Source organism: Pochonia chlamydosporia, chromosome 1, assembly GCF_001653235.2.
Source record: "Pochonia chlamydosporia 170 chromosome 1, whole genome shotgun sequence".
Lineage (NCBI taxonomy): Eukaryota > Fungi > Ascomycota > Sordariomycetes > Hypocreales > Clavicipitaceae > Pochonia > Pochonia chlamydosporia.
Window position 1 is genome coordinate 8,295,094 of NC_035790.1, and position 19,050 is coordinate 8,314,143.

Sequence of the window (19,050 nt, forward strand, 5' to 3'; positions counted from 1 at the left end):
GGGCTGTGCAGAACACGGTAAAGAATAGCGCTGGCTGCCACGTTTCTGGCATGCAGCTTGTCATCCAGAGTACAGTACGTGAAATCACATGTATTGTAAATAACATCTTATCATGACCAATTTGGTGCACAAAGGGCATAACTCTGTCCGTTGACTGTATTTGACCTGGTCTACAGGAACACCGACCCGGCCCGCTACACCACGTCAAGCTATCACGCAAGCCTTGACACATCAAAAAAAGAAGGAATAAAAAAAGAATTCAGTCTACTTGCCGGCCGTTTCGAACAGCAAAAGCGAAGGCTTGACAAGCTAGATGTAGTTCAGACCATGCGGCCAAATCATGTTGTTCAGTGGTAACATCCGTAGATGAGTGGCACCGTTAGGCTACTTCGCTGGCTGTATTTGTTTTAGTTTACCTTATAAGGGGACATGGGAGTTGACTCATCGCCGTTGCTGGTGGGGAATTGAGGGTGCTTTGGCTGTGTGACTTGTGTGCCTTGTCTGCGATCCAGCATCGATTCAAACCACTTACATTCATTGATAGGCAGGCTCCCATTGCCGCTGTGGTTCTTTTATGCAAATTGCTTCTAAAATTTGTATAACAAGACTTTGACAGAAAAGTGTTGCAATGCTACGTTAGAGCAGCACCACAATAACTCTACACTCGTCTATCTGTCGTCATTGCAGAGAATAACTGCGTGATTAAAGACCTTACTCATCTAAAAGTTTACTCCCAAAGTCCCGTGTGAACCATTCATTATTCCATCCTCATAATCTCGTCCCATGTTACGCTCTTTATGTACGCCACCTCACCGCATTCGCTAGTACTCTAACAAGGTCTCCGAGGGACAAGCTTCTAGTGCATCCCGATACTCGTGCTCAACCGATGATCGCAACGCTTCATCAGGAGACAGTAAGCGAAACCGACAACGCCGTTGCACGTCTCTGCACAGTAATACTTTGTGATCCGGTACCCGGCCGCCATGCGCAAAGTCCCCAAACGCCAGGTATTGAAGGGACGCTATGCCCTCGGCACCAAACACCCACGCCGCGAATTCGAGAAACTCGTGCCGGAAGGTAGATTGAAGAGTAAAGTCGGTTTCCTCATCGGCATCCGAGTCTTGCACGTCTGAGATTTGGTCGGAGTCAATGTCCGAGAATTCGTCCATGCTATCTTCAGAAGTAGGACTTGCCACTCCTGACAAAATCGACTTTTTCAAGATCCAGGAGGGGAAAAACCTGAGGTCTAATCTTGACTGTCGAATATGAAGCATCTTGAGACATGTCTTGTGTGTAAACGGAAGCAGAATAGGTTTCTGTCATCTTGTCAGTCACCCATTCAACCGGGCTTCAGTCGTCGCTTACCAGACGCCGCGGGTGGCAGCACAGCCCTGCGAATTCGAGATCAAGCGTCGCAAAAGGACTAAGAGACGGATTGTCGCGAAGTGTTTGCAGTTCGCTGCCTTCGATCCCCAGTGTCGGAATATCCCGCTCATGGAACGTATATATCCTGTCAACATCCGTCCTAAACATCCTCCGCCGGTGATACACGAATCTCTGCAGCGATTTATGGCGCTGCGCGATGCTCATCCAAAAACGAACATCCCGCACTTTCCCCGGAAGACTGACAAACAGGTCCTCCAGCCCGTCGAAGCTGTCCAGAAAATCAGCCAGCCCCGTGCGCTGTCGCCCTTCTACTCCCGTCCTGAGGCCTTGTACATGCAGAGCCTTCAGCTTTTTAGGCACATCAAGTCCCGCGGCGCGTTGAAGGAAACCCATGCACCCGTCGCAGGCTCGTAACTTGAGCGATGTGAGTGTAGCCAAGTTGATGGCCTGCGCCAACTCTGGATTCAGGTACAGCCCTCCGAGCGATAACTCGCGGAGTTCTGGGAAAAGTATACGCGGGCGTTTTCTGTTCAAACGGAGGACCTTCTCGAAAAAGTAGTTTTGGGAGGTGCTGCCGTTGACCTCGCTATGGGGATCGAACTGATCAAAGTCAAGATCTCCTTCTACAAATACCCAGAGCATCAAGTCGATGGTCAAGTGGTGTAGATGTTTTGCGTTGTTCCGGATGGCTGCAGAAAGAGTCGGCAGGTTGATTCTGCTGGCGCCTCTCCAGCTAAGACGGCGGAGGTGGTGAAACGATGATAGATCTATGGCAGATTTCTTGGAATACATGCATGTGTAGTTGTTGGTAGTGAGGCTCAAGGACGTAATGTGGGATTGCTCGCAGGAGATTATCCCATCAGTGTCGAGGATTCCAAATGGCACACAAGTGCCCAGGTCCCAGCTAGACATGGTTAGAGACATTGCGCATTTTTTAAAGGATGTGAATCCAACTGCGTACCTGAAACTGTCGAGCTGGTTCTCATCTAGTTGCGAAAGAAGGTGCTTTGCCCGCCGACCTAAGCGGCCAATGCGGGATGGATCTCTTCGTTTGTTGTTATATTCATCGTCAATATCGTCCTCGTCGATATCCTCGATTGTCAAGGCGTGGCTGGTCCTCCCGCCGTGTACACATCGGAAACTAAAAATAATTTGGAAGGGAGCGCGAAAGTGAACATGCCGGATGAGTGGGATTCGGGAGGGCGGAAAACTGGCGGACGGCAGACAATATAGCTTGAGTTCACTTGATGGTTGGATCGTCACGGATTGCCAGAGCAATTCGGCGACAAGCCAGTTTGCGTACTTGGAAACTTGGGAGAGTGCTTGTAGATCTTTCTTTCCGAGCTGTCACGAATTAGGACTGGGTCTTGATCTTATCGTGGGACTGGCGACGAACCAGTTCAATTATCGGGTTGAGTAGTTCTCTTGGAAGCTGGGTGAGCATGTTGAATGTGACATGTTTGTTCGCGTCGTCGCATCGAGGTCAAAGTTTAAAACCTGTCCTTGTGGTAGTTGCCCTTGTGTGACGCAAAACCCCGCTTTGTGAGTTTTAGAACGGGTTGTGATGTATTTGCATTGACATTATTGCATACTCGGTGGAGTGGCTTGTATGTGAGATTGTGAGTCTGAAGCTGGCGGTTTTAATGGAACTCATAAATCTTCATCTTACTTTATATTTTACTGTTCGGATGCCTGATAAGTGCGTCAGGGTACGTGTATCTGCGTGGTTGCTGGTATGCATCATGCTGGCTGGTGGTTCCACGCTAATAGAATGCCTGTGTAGGGCTGAAAGTTCAAGTCTTATTTTACTGCCTGAATCATTTGAAAGGGACTTTAGAATAACGAGTGTGACGGTAAGTTATAAGTACTTGGCCAGCCAGGTTGGGCTTGTGTATGAGCAGGGATGATATTAATGGCACCTAAAGTTACTGGCCGCAGGAACCGAGTAAAATATTAATGGCAATACCGATCCTTTCCAGTTTCGTACCTCTCCATGTTTTGTGCATTTGATGCATTGTCAGTAAGCTCGTCACACCCATATGGATCTGCAGTCATGGACGCGGAGTCTATTCAACTTTCCGCGGTCAATCATGTAGTGCGACAACCATTGCTGCCCATAAGCAGCACAGGACGCTTCAAACACAATCACCGACGCTGTTGACATTTATCGATAAATATTCCAGACACTAGCAGAATCATTGAAGCGCCTCACGTCAGTTCAGTCTCCGATGCCGCATTAAATGAAATAAAATACCCGACGGCCACCTACCCTGTAGCTTTAGGATCCACATCGGGAAAATTGAAACTTGATCCATCAACTCTCAACACCATGATAGTCTCACAACACAGATCCCAAGATCGACATCAACAGACCAGACCCCCATCATCTGCCGCTCACCCGGTACCGGCACTTGAACCACCTGCATCATGGCCGTCCAACGCAAAGGCTTCCGCCTGCCCATCATCTACCGCCTCTTCTTCCTCCTCCTGGAGCCCATGTCCGCCCTGGCAGGCGCTTATTTCAACCACTTCCGCCAAACGCACTACCTCAGGCTCCTGAATGGCGCTTCCGCCCCGTCAGACGCGTCAACCCTACCACTCAGCACGTCGGTAGCCATGTCTCAGCTGGCAAACATGTACTTCTTCTTCGCCATCAATGAGGCGTTTGTGCTGCGGTCAACGTGGGACATGCGCGTGTGGAGGACGGTGCTGCTCATGCTGTTGATTGCGGATTTTGGGCATTTATACTCTATGAAGGAGCTGGGGCCTCGGATTTACTACGACGTGTTGGGTTGGAATGCTGGGGATTGGGGGAACGTGCCGTGGGTGTATGCTGGAGCTACGTTGAGGATATGCTTCTTGGCTGGTGTTGGGTTGGGGGATTCGAAGAGGAAACAGGGCTAGATGGGTGAAAGTTGATATTGAGTTATATATGCATCCTCGGGGTATGGAAGCGAGATGTTTCATTTCATTTTGATGTGCTGGTGTTGTATTTTTCCGGCGAATAGGTGTAGGGATGAGGAATTAGGCTTGTCTGCCGAACTGGAACTAGACCAGTAAATATCAAGACGCCTTGATATGGCCTTGTCAACTCGCGACAACATAAGTCGGGTTGGATAAAGCAGCACAGGCTAAATACAGAGTTTCTGTTGGTGGAAGAACCACACACATGCAGCATCTCCAAGCGGATAATCAAGCCACCAGTCATTATCGACGGCGGCCCCCACGGCCAAGCATCAAATCAGGGGCCATGACTTCTTTGACACTGAAGTCCACATTCTGTCATGGTGGAGACGATTCTCCAGTTCGGGGAGTTTGGCACCGAGCCCGCACCAACATTCACGCAGACATAGACAATTCACACGCATGATCCGACGGGAGTCAATGCCCGCGCCGGTGCCGCACTCCGGACTTTGACGCGGGCAGACAATCGCGAGCTGTATTGTCATTGATGGCAATTGACGGGTAAAATCATTTGACCAGGCTCTTGAATGCCCCACGACGCGGAGATGTGCCCGTCATGCGCAAGCGCCAAAGTTGAAAGAGGGATGATGAGAGTGGCGGGTCATGAGGGGCAGACTGACAGACAGACATCAGAAGAAAGTTTGGTGGTGTTTTAAATAAGTTTGGCTTGCTGCCACTTGTGACAATTTCTTCTCTCTTGTTTTGATATTTCGATCCCGTCTGTCCCTGATCTACTGTAGCCAAACGAAGTGACAGCAAGGCCAAAACAGCCAAACCTCCATCTCAGCTTCACCAATTTCACCTCACCATGTCCTACCCCGAACAGTTCAGCGGCTTCCAGGCCCCCTCGGCCGAGAAATGGCTCGAGTTTGAAAAGAACTCGTGGACCCCCCGTCCCTTTGGCGACTACGACGTCGACATCAAGATTGAGTGCTGCGGCGTCTGCGCAAGCGACATGCACACCATCAGCGGCGACTGGGGCGGCTGCCCGTACCCTTTGGCCGTCGGCCACGAAGTTGTCGGCAAGGTCTTGCGCGTTGGTCCCAAGGTGACGCTGGCCAAGGTCGGACAGCGAGTCGGCTGCGGTGCCCAGGTCTATTCGTGCTTGGACTGCCGGCAGTGCAAGAACGACAATGAGACGTATTGCAAGCATCAGATTGACGCGTATGGTGCGCCGTACCTGGATACTGGGTACACGACGCAGGGAGGCTATTCATCTCATACCCGAATTCACGAGTACTGGTAAGAAGAGCTTGCCATTAAGCTTTAAAAGCCTGCCTTTCACCTTTAAAGCTGAGTCAATTCGTAAGGAGTGAAAAACACTGACTGTAATAGGGTCTACCCCATTCCTGAAGCCATCGCCAGCTCAGACGCCGCGCCCATGCTCTGCGCCGGCATCACCGTCTACAGCCCCCTCAAGCGATTCGGAGCCGGGCCCGGCAAAAAGGTCGGCGTCGTGGGCATCGGCGGTCTGGGCCACTACGCCGTCATGTTCGCAAAGGCCCTCGGCGCCGAAGTCTGGGCCATTTCGCGCTCTCGCGCCAAGGAGGCCGACGCCAAGAAGATGGGCGCGGACGGCTTCCTGGCCACGAGCGAGAAGGGCTGGAACGAGCCGCACAAGATGACGTTTGACCTCATTGTCAACACGGCCAATTCGTTTGACGGCTTCCAGCTCAGCGAGTATCTCAGCCTGCTGGACGTTCACGGCCGATGGAACTCGGTTGGTCTCCCCGGCGGCGAGGGCGTCAAGGTCAACAACTTTGACTTTATTTCCAATGGCTGCTTCATTGGGACGTCGCACCTCGGCAGTCGGCGGGAGATGCTGGAGATGTTTGACCTCGTGGCCGAGAAGGGCATCAAGTCGTGGGTGGAGGAGATTCCTATCTCGAGGGAGGGGCTGCAGCAGGCGATGGAGAAGTTGAAAAAGAGCAGTGTGCGTTATAGGTCGTGCATGACGGGTTATGATGAGGCATTTGGGGCGTAGGTTGTGATGGGATGTGTATGTACTGTTGAAAATTAGTATTAATGATGTACGGAGCATTGTTTGGATATTTGGTGGTGATGTGCTTATGTATGGGCCGACGTGGCACCTTGATGGGCTGACGGGATGTGATGTGACTGCAAATGGATCAATTGATATCACCTGTAGGCTACTTGAAGCATGGACACCTTGCAATGCTGCAATGGTTGACATGCGTCTGTCAGAGAATTGAGTTGCAGGATAGAAACGGTTTACCATCAGAGCCATTGTCATGAAGTTATTGGCAAAGGTATTTTCCAATACACCAGTTGACCCTGTACACTTTGTGCAAGACACAACTTTGTATACAACATAATGAACTAGCGAGGGCATCAACGAGTATAAGTAACAGACGTCTCGGGTATATGATTAATGGGGTTCAATGTTGATGAGACGAAAATGACCAGACATTAATTGATGTCAATCTCGGGAACCTGACTTGGGAAGGTGCGACCATACCATTTCACTTCAACACGACTCTGACTGACTCGCCCTTGAGATGGCCGTATGGTCAAGAATAAATGTTCTCTTTATCTATTTTTTCTTTCTTCTTTCTTCTTGGCTTGAAACACAACAGTATCAACATTCAGCAACTGCAATTGAATGAATTGAGACCATCTCACAATTGATCCTCCGTAATCGGTCAAGTTCTTCTCAGTCACTCCCCGCAATGCCTGTTCATGACCGCCCCACTTTCGGCAAAGACGCTATTCCCAATTCGTCTCGCCGAATCTCCTCGCCAAGCTGCCATCAATTTGCAGACATTTTGCATGCCAAACCGCATCCAGGACTTGTCAACCAACAGTCTCGAGTCCTACTCTCTACGCGTTTGCCGTGACTCACGCGGAGCCAGACGCCTCCAACGAACAATAGAAGCCTCATTAACTGTTCCTTCGGCGAGCCCAATCCGGTAACTCAAGTACCTCTCAATACCTCTGCTAACAGACATTTTGGCCTTCCACCCCGTCGCCATCTTGTATTTCCAATCCCGTCACTGTGACAAATGCCAAATTAGTGCCAAGTCTTGGAAATAGGGCCACCATAACGCCTACATTCCCTAGGACTCAGCGGATGCGATTGTTAAGCATAATACCGTGAGGGTACTCCAGCCCCAGCATCCCTGTCAGCCACGTTCAGCCCAGAAGAAGCTGCTTTGATAATCCAACGACCATTTTGCTGGCGGCAAGCGTGTCACTGACACTTGACACTCTCTGTTTGTGTGATTAGCAATGCCTGTTTGTGCGGGTGAGGCACTCACACGGCTCTCGGGACTGGACACTGTGAGCCGGAGATGACTGGCTTACCATTTCGACATCGGGATGGATTTGTTGTTTCTTCGTTTTTCGTATGACGCTATTTTGATTGCCAATGTTTTCGTTTAGTGTTTAGTGGGGTAGCAAAATATCACATCACTTTGGTGAAGGTGCTTGACTGCTTGTGTCGTACAAATTTATTAAGAAGACGTGATGCCCCGATGGCTAAGTTTTATTTTGAGACATCTCTATGAATAACATCTGAAGCGAATTAAAACATCCAACTACAAAACACTTTACATACACAATCAACCATCAATTGACACATTCTCAACCTCAAGTCTCCGATCCCCGTTCTGACTCACGCTCTCCACACTCAACTCATCCGAATACTTAACTAGGCGCAACCCCCAGTCTGCCAATCTTCTTCTAAACCTTCTCACCATGTAAGTCACTACTCACACTTCCCAACGTTTCCTCGTCGTGTAACATACAACTAACAGTATCCAACAGGTCGTCTGCAGGAATTGCCGAGATCCCCATCTCGCCCCTCTCACTTACACGTCGCTACCAACGTGTTTCTGCCAAGACGGAAATCACATCCGTTGGCATGACGCCCACATCATCATCATCCTCAACCACATCCGCATTCAGCGTCTCTGCCGCCCAAAGTACCGGCCAATCGTGGGTTGACTTCTTCGACCTATCCAGCCAAAAGGGATACACCAAGGCTGCGGGCACTCACGCCGCTCTTGCGCCCGCAGAGGCCGGCAAGAACAGAGTCGCAACACTCCGCGACTGGACTGTGCAAGTTGGACAGGGCGTCGAGTATCACCACGGCAGCACCGTCCTAGTTCGGGACTTTTCCACGGGAAAGACAGTCGTTGAACTAAAGGAGGCGGTGTCCGAGCCAGTTGTATGGAGTAACGATGGCATTGCTATTGCCGCGGGCGAGGGACACGGAAGGATGGGAGTTTGGGATGCTCGCACCGGCGCGAGAGTCGGCAGAGTCGTGAGCCACATTGATAACATCACCCACGCGGCCTTTATGCCCGACCACAAGCTCGTTACGCTCTCTCGCGATGGAACCGTTCGCATCACCGACCCGAGAACTGCCAAGACCATCTCCAAGCTTGAGATTGAGGGCAATGGATCGACGAATCCTCGCCTTCTGGCTGTTTCTCCCAACGGACGCTCTATTGTGTCACTCTGGGGGAACACGGTGCACATCTGGCTCCCAAAGGCGAACCACCTCACTTCATATAACCTCAACACTACGCGCACCACCGAAGGCTGGCCGCTCTGCATCTCTCCCGACACGCGCTGGTTGGTTAGCCGCACCGAAAACGGCTTCGACATTGTGGACATTGCCTCTGGCCAAATTGCCTGGGAGAACCACCAGGACGGAGGTGTAGCAACCATGGTCACGGCTGCGTCCTTCTCCGCCGACACCAAGGTCCTTTTGCTGGGGAGGATGAACGGATCCGTCGAGGTCTGGGACCTTGATGAAGGGTCTGCCGTTGAGAATGCCCGTGTTGGTGTTGAGAGCCTTGGCTTGACTGGCTCTAAGCGCAACTAGCACGCCTGACTTTTGCGACTGACCGATTCGACTTGCTTTGTTTTTCGTTCAACAACCATGTTTGAGTTGTTTAACCATATCTGGACTTCAACACAGCCGGAGGCTCAGGGTATATAGTTGTGAGGGATGGATATAAATTGTTGCTTGGACCGAGTTGGTTCACATGGATTTGCGGTGGATTTATGAGATTATGAGGTTCAACATCGGGCGTAATGTATTTGTAGTTTTGGTTGTTATTAAAAGCATGCATATTAGCGAGCATATGAGTTGAGCGATCTGATTAAATGCATAATATATTGTTCACATAATGCGCGAAACGGGGTTGTGTTGCTTGTGTGTTTGTTTGAGATGTAAGAACGGCAACAGACTGCATTGAAGAGATCGAATGCCGATTTTAGAGCTGGCAACTTGATTGCTACTCATTCCCAGCGGTAACACCTTAGGTGATGAAAATAAGTCACGAAACTATACTCAGACCTACTTGCAGATGATGAGGCAACAACCAACATACTACATCCCTTGGCCTCAGACCACTTTGACGCTTTTGCTGTCTTGCTTCTCGTACCCGGCGATTGGAACGTTGGACAAGACCACAAGCTAGTAGACAGCTCCCTGGTCAACGAATAAATGCACGCGAGTCATGTTGAGTTTCTCCCCAGATTGCCCAGTTTAACGTTAGTTTCGGCCGATCGCAACATGCATGGACAATGTTTCAGCCGTAACTGTTGCGGCTTTCACTGGAATACGGCACAGTTCGATGCTGGGCGTTGAATGGGTAGGGAGTTACAGCGCCACAAACGCCTCCCAGCAGCTCTTGTCTCCCCTTGGGTTGACAACCGACTCAAGTGGCAACCTTACTTGCCGTTGTCTCAGTGTAGTTACTGATAACATCCCCGTGGACTCCAATCGTGAAGATCAAAAGCCAAGTTACGGAGTAGAATCTTCATTTACTCCCATACCCACGGTTCACCGCAGGAAGCTTTGCAGTAGGGCACAGTGGCAACCGTCAAACGACATGTCAGAAGTAAAAAGGAGGTAGACAGCGCCACTGGAGTTAGCTGCACGGAAAAAGGTAATGGTCTGGACGCGCATGCAAAATGGAAGTGTTCCAAAACGAACAGAGGCTGGTAATGGGTTGGGGGAACAAGACCAGGATATGGTGGCGGCGGGCGCTGCACAACCCCTTTCTGGGTTGAAGATAACAAGTTATGCCAAATGGACTGTTTGCCAACCCCAGAAATCCTGGGGTTAACGGGTGACACTTGAGGAGTTTAGTGTGATAACCCGGCTTGGCATGGAAGACTTTTGCGCTGATCGACTGATGCTTGTGCATCTGCGTCTCGAACTCAACTCGGCCGAGTTTTTGGCTGCATATAACTATTACAGGGCCCATGTACATGAGCAATGGAAAAGAATGAACCTTCAATGCATCCTTCAGCCGGAAGCGGAGTTTGCCTTCCAGCAGACGCGTATTAAGCTACCAGCTTTGATGCGCAGCCGTACAAAGGGCATTGCCTCCTCCATCCATTCAATGTCCCTAGACTGTCCTGGCTGTTGATTTCCGACATGTTGTCGTTCTGGCCAAGTGCGGCTTTCCTGCTGGCTTTCCTGCCGGCGTTCTGTTGGGGAGAGCAGGCCAACACGGGGGTTCTAGGAACTCCTTCGGAAGTGTTGGCGACAATTCCATCTTGCGCGGTAAGTCCCAGGAAACACCAATACGATTCAACAATGAGTCGTGTGCGAAATGACATTGAGCTAACACGAGCTCTCGGATAGGTATCTTGTCTCACGACAGCTGTTTCAACTTCATCATGTTCGCTGGATGACATGAAATGCATTTGTGCCAGCAAGACGATTGAGGACAAGGCCAGTACATGCATAGTACATGCTTGTTCAGTTCCTGAAGCGTTGGGTAAGACAAACCATCGATGTCCTCTCTGCCTACTACCTCAGTTTGCCACCAACTCTTTACTAACGTGAAACCTTCACAAACACGCAAAGCCGCCAAAAATGTAACCACCACCGCCTGCGGTGCCCCCATCAGGGACAGATCGTGGGAGTACAGCACCATGTCGATATCCCTTGGCTCAATAACTGTGATCCTCGTCGTGGTGCGCATGATCTTCAAGCAGTTCTTCAGCAAAACCCGAACACTCGGCCCAGACGACAAAGTCATCCTTGGTACGCTCGCGATTCGTATATCTTGTATCGTTGTCAACGTAAAGGGTTTAGCTCATCATGGGTTGGGCAAAGACGTATGGACTCTGGGTCCAGAAGAGCTGACCCTGTTTTCGATCTTCTTCTATGTGATGGAAATATCATATTTCGTCGAACTGTCCTTGGTCAAACTCAGCCTATCCATCTTCTTCCTCTACATCTTTCCGTCCGCAACAATCCGACGGCTGCTTTTTGGAACAGCCGTGTTCAATGGCCTCTTTGGAGCGGCGTTTGCTCTTACGGCCATCTTCCAATGCACTCCTGTCAGTTACTTCTGGACGCAGTACTCTAAGCCATCGTCGGGTCATTGCATCAACATCAATGTCTTTGGGTGGATCAACGCAGCTATCAGCATTGCTGTTGATATCTGGTTGATTGCCATACCGCTCAGCCAGGTTCCAGCACTAAACTTGCACTGGAAGAAGAAACTAGGCGTGGTGATCATGTTTCTCATGGGAACGTTGTAAGTTTCAATAAGAAGGATGCAACGGGTCCATAAAGCTAATGTTTTTATAACTAGCGTGACTGTCGTTTCGATTCTACGGCTACGATCCCTCATCTACTTTGCTAACTCGAGTAACCCTACCTGGGATCAGTTTGACGTTGCCAACTGGTCTACCATTGAGGTCAACGTCGGCATGATTTGTTCGTGTCTTCCCAGCCTACGGCTCCTTTTGGTCCGGCTATTCCCGCAGCTGGGGTCTGGGTCCAAGAGCGAAAGGTCGCATGTGGTTGAATCGAATGGACACACGAACCGGAGGATGTCTATCAAGGAGCAGTACCACCTTTCGACCTTGGAGTCTACCAAGTCGCATCCGTGGCGAAAGATTGGTGAGTAGCTGAGTGTCAGCATGTTGGATACAACTAACCCGAGGAAAATAGATGCAGAATCGATGTGAAGGAAAAGTCAAGGGAAATTGTTGAGACCAGCAATAACCCACATGCTTGCTGGATTCGCGATTGTAATAGGTGGTATCAGGTAACAATTATTCGTCAACCAGAATGGAAGCCGGCTTGTCATTGAGAGGACAGGGTCAGAGAAAGAATCCCACCAGTGTGGTTGGGGTTGCCTCACATTTAATAAGTGTGATTGCGACAAAATGTGCCTTAAAAGTGCCAGAAAGTATTACGGCTCATATCTGTTTGCAAGTTAGATGGGTCTGCCGTGAAGGACGATTCCATTCTTCTATGGTCTTTCTTATAATCTATGTTCCTGAAATTCGCTTCACACCTCTCAAATATGGCCGATGAGACAAGTCGTGGCTTGGAGTTAAAGACCTGGCAAATACAAGTTTTCGATCCATTTACGTTAACCGCGTGTCTTGATGAGAGATATCGAGAGGACTGTGAATTTTAACACAGAACTACGCTATGTCCAAATTGAAAGCGTCTGGTACTTTGATCAGAAAGACCACCCCAGCGATTCGATTAGCCCTCTACTCCTCCAATGTAGCCACATATGCTGCAGCAATTCCGTCGCCTCTGACCACGGTATACACCTTGTCAATGCCAGGCGCCTTCGCTGCTGAGAAGAAATCCGCACTACCTGGAATAAGCATGCCAGCATTGCTTTTCGCGCGAAGAAACATAACCCAGGTAAACAGTGCCAAATCCATATACGTAGTTGATGTCCCAAAATAGTGGCCATTGTTTCCGTTCTCTGCCAAGAGCGCTTCATGGTATTTGACAAAAGCGTCTGCGAGAACCTTGTACCTCTCCACAGCGGCTTCTTTGCCTCCCTCAGCACCACGCGCGTACCTCACTTGGAGAGCGAATAAATCTTCAATCTGACCGCGAAGTTGGTTCTCACGTGCAGTGGCCCTCAGTCCAGTTTGTACCAGGAGCCCGGCTTTTGCTGCTAGGTATTTCTCAATGGCGATTGAGTCGGACAAGGTGAACTTTTCGCCATCTTCAAGGGTTTCAATGAGCACGGGTAGTTGGCATAGCGGCTGTTGTGTCTTGTCTGCTGGCCAGTCTGGTGTGACTTCTGTGAATTTTGAACCGCTCGCTAGAAGGAGGAGGCGGATCGTTTCTGCTCGTGCTCGAAGTGAGAAGTAGCGTAGTTCGTATGTAGACATGTTGGATGCGATGTGATGCCAAGGACTGTGAGGTGGAAACTAGGATACCGATGGCAGAATCACGAGTTTTGTTTCCTTACAGATCTTGTTTTGGCACCAACTGGGAACGTGACGGTTCTTATTTGAGGGCACAAGGCAAGAATGCCTTACTCGGGGTAGTTGCTTAGCTTGATGCAACATCGAGCGTTGGCTGACATTGCATAGGGATGAAGGACAAGCATTCTAACCAATTGGATTCTAGTAAGTGGCGGGGAGCAGCTCTTCTGCAAGCCTACGCTCAGTTGTGGGAGCAAAACTGCAATGTGGCTGATGGAGATCAATACGAGCAAACCGGTCTTTGCGTTGACACTCTGAACGTTCTCTGGCTCGCTGCCAATGCACGATGATCCTTCGGGTAACTCGTTCTGCACGCGGTACTATTGGGCATCCCGGTAGCTGTCACTCATTCTCGTGTCCAAAACTGGACTTGGGGTATGAAATGGCCACAATGTTGAGTTCTGATTTAACCTCTGGTCTTCATATAGCTTCGCCTGTGTCTGACAACACCAATGCAACTTGAACGACTTGGACTCATTGAAGAACTCGACACGCTTGTCTACGGAAGCCTACGGCGATTAAGGCGAAGGTACTCAATGGTTTGACTTACACGACGACGTCTTTTAATAGTGGCCTGAATTGGAAGTCCTGCTTTCTTCCTGCTGTGTCTACCATCCGCAATCACCAGACCAACGATACAGAATACGCAACGAGGATCGGGACTCTAGCTGACACTTGAGGTCTACCAGCGCATCTCCTCAGTTCCCACTAGCACTTGTTAGTAAGGAAATAGACTTGAAAGTCGGAGCCCTATCCTCCCTTTGGTAATAGTAAGTTTCGCCTAAGCCGGCCAGACGGAAGTCAACACTTACAGTACACTCTGTGCTAAAAGTATTCGCCTACATCCGAGCATACACTAACATATATCGATATGCCGTAGCACACACTGCGATATTCGGTGCCTTTCGCAAGTTCAAATACTTTGAGCTCACACTGTATTTCGTGCTGCTAGTTGCCTCATACATTTTACGATCGCTCAACTTCGACCTTCTCGGCTGCAAGGACCTTTCTTCTGTGTCTAACATACCCAAGTTATTACGATCTCCCCCAGATCGGATCATCTTCTCCAGCAATCTCACCTTTGACTTAATTTGGCGAGAGTTCCATTCAGCGAATGGACACTTCATGACGAAAATCACCGGCAGCGTCTGGGCAGCGTCTGGGCAGCGTCTGGCAGACACTTTTTCACACTGGCAAGACTACCAGCGGCGAAAGTACAGCTATCACTCATTTCGCAATAAAGTGGGAATGGAAAGGAATAGGTTATCGATTCAGCCATCAAACAGAATAGCGGACAAGTTCAACCGAAAGTGAGAATAGCCATTGGGCAAACACGCCGCAACTGGAATTACATCAGCTCACGACGCAACTGAAACGAATCCAAAGCAACACATCTTCAAAAATATGCAGGCATGCCTGTAAACAGCACTGCACTTCAATCGTCTACAACACAAATTCTTCTGACCTTGCGTCTAGAACTTTCTCTCTTCGCTTGGTGAGAAGCTCAAACTGGACGAGCTTGTGCAGCTCAACGGCAGATGATCTTACGTTTGGATGCCACTCTACAAAGCATTACTCGGTTGTCTCTCAGAATTATTAATAGCATAGTTCCTACTTTGAGCTACCTTCTTCTGAAGTGCGTCTTTGAACCAATACGGCATTAGACAAAATTATCTAAATGCTTTGGTGAATGACCTCACACATCGTGCCGCACAAGGCTCACGACCTCTTTGCCCAACCATCAAAGAGAACCATGTGCCTTACCATCCCAACACCAGGCTGAGCCTCCTCGACTTGTTGATTGGAAATGCCTGCTGCGATGGCAGATAGCGTCGAGTCACAATGGAGGAAGTTGTTGTTGGTTATGTGCTCTGTTGGTTGTGAGCATGAAGTGAGGCTGTCATGCAGCTTTGTTGCAGTGCCAACGCAATAAACAGCTGTAGGCGAACGGATGGGCCAACAAAGGCATCCATCTGTTGGTAGTACAGAATATTTCCATTTTCAAGTACGTTGGGTTTGTTGATTTATTACACACAAGGCAGGCCTTCACCAGAGAAAGTGATAGGTAGTGCCAAGTCTTGAAACTTTGTGACCAGCCGGATTCAACCCATCCACCATCACGCATGTCTACTGTAATTCAGCTCTGAGACGTGAATTTCTCCAAATAGATGCCATCGTATGATGCATGCTTTGTTGTTTGAGTGGTGGGCTGAGTTAATACAGCCTTCTGATGCAATGCGCAAGACCCATACTGCTAGACCTGTTCTCAACTCAACTCGATATCCAAACTCAAATCCAAATCTGAACTCAAACTCAACCTTTCTGAACGCAACGACAGGTGGGTGATAACTTTTTATGGTCGCAAAGTACAACGCTAATAGGTCTTCGCAGCAGCAAGCCGACCATGTCCAACAAGGTAAGCCACCCGCGCATTGCCGAGCTGGAGGCAAAGAAGAGCCAGCTGCAGGACATCAAAGACAGGATTGAACAAACGCACCGCGATATGAGCGAGATTAGGGCCCGAATGTCGGATGATGTGGTTGATCAGCTATTCTCTTCGTCAACCATGGCGCAAATGAAACGTAAAGCAGAGGTTTCAAAGCTTAAAATGGAGGGGGAGCTTGACGCTCTACAGGAGAAGATTGACGAACTGACTAGGAGGCAAGACGAGTTGCAGCAGCAAATAGAGCTTCTGCAAGGTTGGGGATAGTCATAGTTTGCGTCCTTTTCCCTATTAGAAACCATCCCAATATAAGGAGACTTGCTCCTGCAACAACTGACACCTGTGCCGTTTGCATCTCCTTGTGCTTTGGGGTCAGCCAGCCAGCCAGCTGGGATAGACCCGCATAGCCTCTGCTGGGTATATGCGCCTTTTTTCTCTCTTCAAGTGCCTGCATCTCCGCATCGTAGGATACAGCATCATCCTCTTTCATCCGAACAATAAGGCCACGGATCGGGTCAGCCTTTATAAAATCCGGGACCTCTTTTGCCAACTTCTCGTCATCCCCCTGACTCAGATGTAGGTAGGCGAACCAGTCAATATCTGTCCAATTCTCCAAGGCGTTCGCCATAAGGAACCCACCATCTTCCTTGCTTGCGGTCCATTCGGTAAACAATCGGTCTTCGCCACGGGAACTCATTTCCTGCGTCCTTACAATGGCAAGGAACTGTGCGAGCGCTGTCTTCAAATACAGTCTATATGAGGCTGGCGCGGCCATGGTAACGGTGGTTCGACGAGTCAGCCATAAAGGAGGCGTAAAGAACTGCAGGGGGACTACGCGACTCCATTCCCAGTCGATGACGCTTATGATTTCCAAATGCTCGTTGACTATGAGATTTTGCGGTTGCATGTCCCCATGAACCAAGACAAATGGCCCCTGGTCTAGTGCTGGATCTTTCCACCTCTCGACATGTTGAAAGAAGAGGTGTAGATGATACAGAATGCTTTCGGCCATGCCTTGTTCAATGTTGTTTCTGCTCTTTAAGAAGGCGTTCCAGCTCATCTGCAGCCTCATGGCAATGTAGTCATTTGCTGAAGCTGGTAAGCCATTCTTGGGATAAAAGGATGCTTGCGTGGCAAAAGGATCCAGCCCTTCGACTTGAAGACCATTCACGTCCATGGTCAAGGCACCCGGGCGGACTTCCACTGCACCGTCTGCATTCCTGGTGAGTCTTCCGATGGCGGGGAACTCGAGTTGTCTAAGCTGTATGTGAATATCGGCTAGAGACTTGTACAAGTTATCCCGCTGTGTGTCCGTTGCATCTTCTAGATGTTTTGTAGTAATGGTCCCCCCTGCGACATACTCCATGATGATGTAGGTTGAAAGAGGGTCACAGGTCTCGGTTAATGAGTAGGCAACAAGCTTGGGAATGGGAATCGTGGTCTTTTCCCGAATAAGTCTGGAGTCAATCAATATATTGTAAATGGCGTGGAACAGTTAAAGTTGGGGCGAGGCAGCGACTTACGACATGGTAGCAACCTCAGTTTCGAGCTTTTCACTGGCGGGGATCGCTAGGCATGGCCTCAGTGGTATCCGAACAACCCATCTTTCTCCAGAGCAGAATTGCACGAAGAAGCAGACATTGAAGCTCCCGCGAGCATAATGGCACTCGGCCTTGGGATGATTGAAGAACTGGCATCGCAGGCCGTCTGGATGGTGGCGGTTGACCAGGCGCCTGACGTCGTTTCCTCTTTTTGCGAGAGCATCGATGAAGTTCTCGCGTTCTTGGATGACGCGGGACTGTTCTGCACCGTACAATGCCATTTTTGGAAATTTGTTGCTAGTTCTGTCTCAAGATGAAGATGTCCTGCGTCGCTTGTCAAAGAGCTAGCCTTGGATTAGTGACCGAGTGGTACATGGACCATGGTCGATGGCTTGGGGATTTAAGGGGCCTAGTTGATCCTGAAAGTCGAATGTCACAGCCTCACCCAAACGGCGCTCGCTTCACCAGCAGGAGTTCCCTGTCCCCCTTCATAGAGGACTCGGCGTCATCAATGCAACCCGGCCAACAGAAGGAGACAAAAAGGCTGACCAGACCTCTGTTGGTCCAGGGTGCCTTGTGTAACAAGAGCTGTAAGGGGAGATGTCCGCTCTCATGAACAAAGCCGAATGCACCAGACTTGACCAGACTTGACCCTGAGGTCCGGCACAGCCACTCGAAGTGTGGCGAGTGAGCGTGCCCAAGTGGCTTGGTCTGGTCGGCATTTCAGGCACAGGCTATGGCCCTGTTGAGGTCAAGTTCAAATACGTCACTTGCTCCATTGCCACTTCCCTTTCGAAGTCTGATTGCCTTCATATATCTTGAGCTGCCAAGTTGTCCTGTCGACAGCTTTCCGCGACCTTCCACACTCACCCCGCCGGCCAAGCCGCACCTCAACCAGCACCCCATATCATGAGGTTGCGCGACGCCATTTACTCTACTTCTTCAAGACCAATTCCGCTTCAATCACGATGGTAACGACTCGTCGCAGCGCTGGCGCGGCACTCAAAACCCCCACCGCCATGGCGGAAACGACGCGACAAGCCAATTCCTCGCCGCCTCGCAACTCACCTCTCCTCCCGACGCCGACTGAGCGACTGGTGGCTCTCATATTTCCGCTGGTCCTCGTTTTCGGAACTGTCTTCTCCATGATCTCTCCCGAAACCCGGTCCGCGCACTACGATGCTGCAACACAGTCGCACTCGCAAGACCCCAACTTCGCACCGAGCTATTTCGCCCGAAAATCAAACCTCTTCAACGTGGTGTTTGTCAAGCGTGGCTGGGGATGGGCAACTTTTGCATTCTTCTTCTTCCTGCTTACGCACCCTAGTGGTGGTGCGGGCGGGCTGGATATCACTCCGAGAAGGCTTCGAGCCATGTTGCGATGGGTAGCCGTCACTGGTTGGTGGTTTCTCGTCACACAATGGTGCTTTGGACCGCCTATGATTGACCGCGGGTTCAGATGGACTGGCGGAA

General features: G+C 50.0%; 6 protein-coding genes across 6 annotated transcripts; 3 read left to right on the top strand and 3 right to left on the bottom strand.

Annotated features, from left to right (window-relative positions):
• Window positions 1-821: 821 nt before the first annotated feature.
• On the bottom strand, window positions 822-2,830 carry VFPPC_13221 (F-box domain-containing protein; the record flags this gene model as incomplete). Its single annotated transcript, XM_018290998.1, has 4 exons — window positions 822-1,316; window positions 1,366-2,290; window positions 2,348-2,730; window positions 2,783-2,830. 4 exons carry the CDS (start codon window positions 2,828-2,830, stop codon window positions 822-824), a joined length of 1,851 nt encoding a protein of 616 aa, XP_018138996.1.
• Window positions 2,831-3,813: 983 nt separating this feature from the next.
• VFPPC_02193 (NADP-dependent alcohol dehydrogenase-like protein) lies at window positions 3,814-4,290 on the top strand (the record flags this gene model as incomplete). Its single annotated transcript, XM_018281884.1, has 1 exon — window positions 3,814-4,290. The coding sequence occupies one exon, from the start codon at window positions 3,814-3,816 to the stop codon at window positions 4,288-4,290; it is 477 nt and encodes a 158-aa protein (XP_018138997.1).
• Window positions 4,291-5,158: 868 nt separating this feature from the next.
• On the top strand, window positions 5,159-9,202 carry VFPPC_16715 (alcohol dehydrogenase-like protein; the record flags this gene model as incomplete). The annotated part of the gene is made up of 4 exons (XM_018294468.1): window positions 5,159-5,592; window positions 5,686-6,330; window positions 8,025-8,069; window positions 8,137-9,202. The coding sequence occupies 4 exons, from the start codon at window positions 5,159-5,161 to the stop codon at window positions 9,200-9,202; spliced, it is 2,190 nt and encodes a 729-aa protein (XP_018138998.1).
• Window positions 9,203-11,271: 2,069 nt separating this feature from the next.
• On the top strand, window positions 11,272-12,258 carry VFPPC_02196 (extracellular membrane protein, CFEM domain-containing protein; the record flags this gene model as incomplete). Its single annotated transcript, XM_018281885.2, has 2 exons — window positions 11,272-11,882; window positions 11,940-12,258. 2 exons carry the CDS (start codon window positions 11,272-11,274, stop codon window positions 12,256-12,258), a joined length of 930 nt encoding a protein of 309 aa, XP_018138999.2.
• Window positions 12,259-12,855: 597 nt separating this feature from the next.
• VFPPC_13222 (hypothetical protein) lies at window positions 12,856-13,497 on the bottom strand (the record flags this gene model as incomplete). Its single annotated transcript, XM_018290999.1, has 1 exon — window positions 12,856-13,497. The coding sequence occupies one exon, from the start codon at window positions 13,495-13,497 to the stop codon at window positions 12,856-12,858; it is 642 nt and encodes a 213-aa protein (XP_018139000.1).
• Window positions 13,498-16,247: 2,750 nt separating this feature from the next.
• On the bottom strand, window positions 16,248-17,858 carry VFPPC_02197 (phosphotransferase enzyme family protein; the record flags this gene model as incomplete). Its single annotated transcript, XM_018281886.1, has 2 exons — window positions 16,248-17,493; window positions 17,560-17,858. 2 exons carry the CDS (start codon window positions 17,856-17,858, stop codon window positions 16,248-16,250), a joined length of 1,545 nt encoding a protein of 514 aa, XP_018139001.1.
• Between the last annotated feature and the right edge of the window lie 1,192 nt (window positions 17,859-19,050).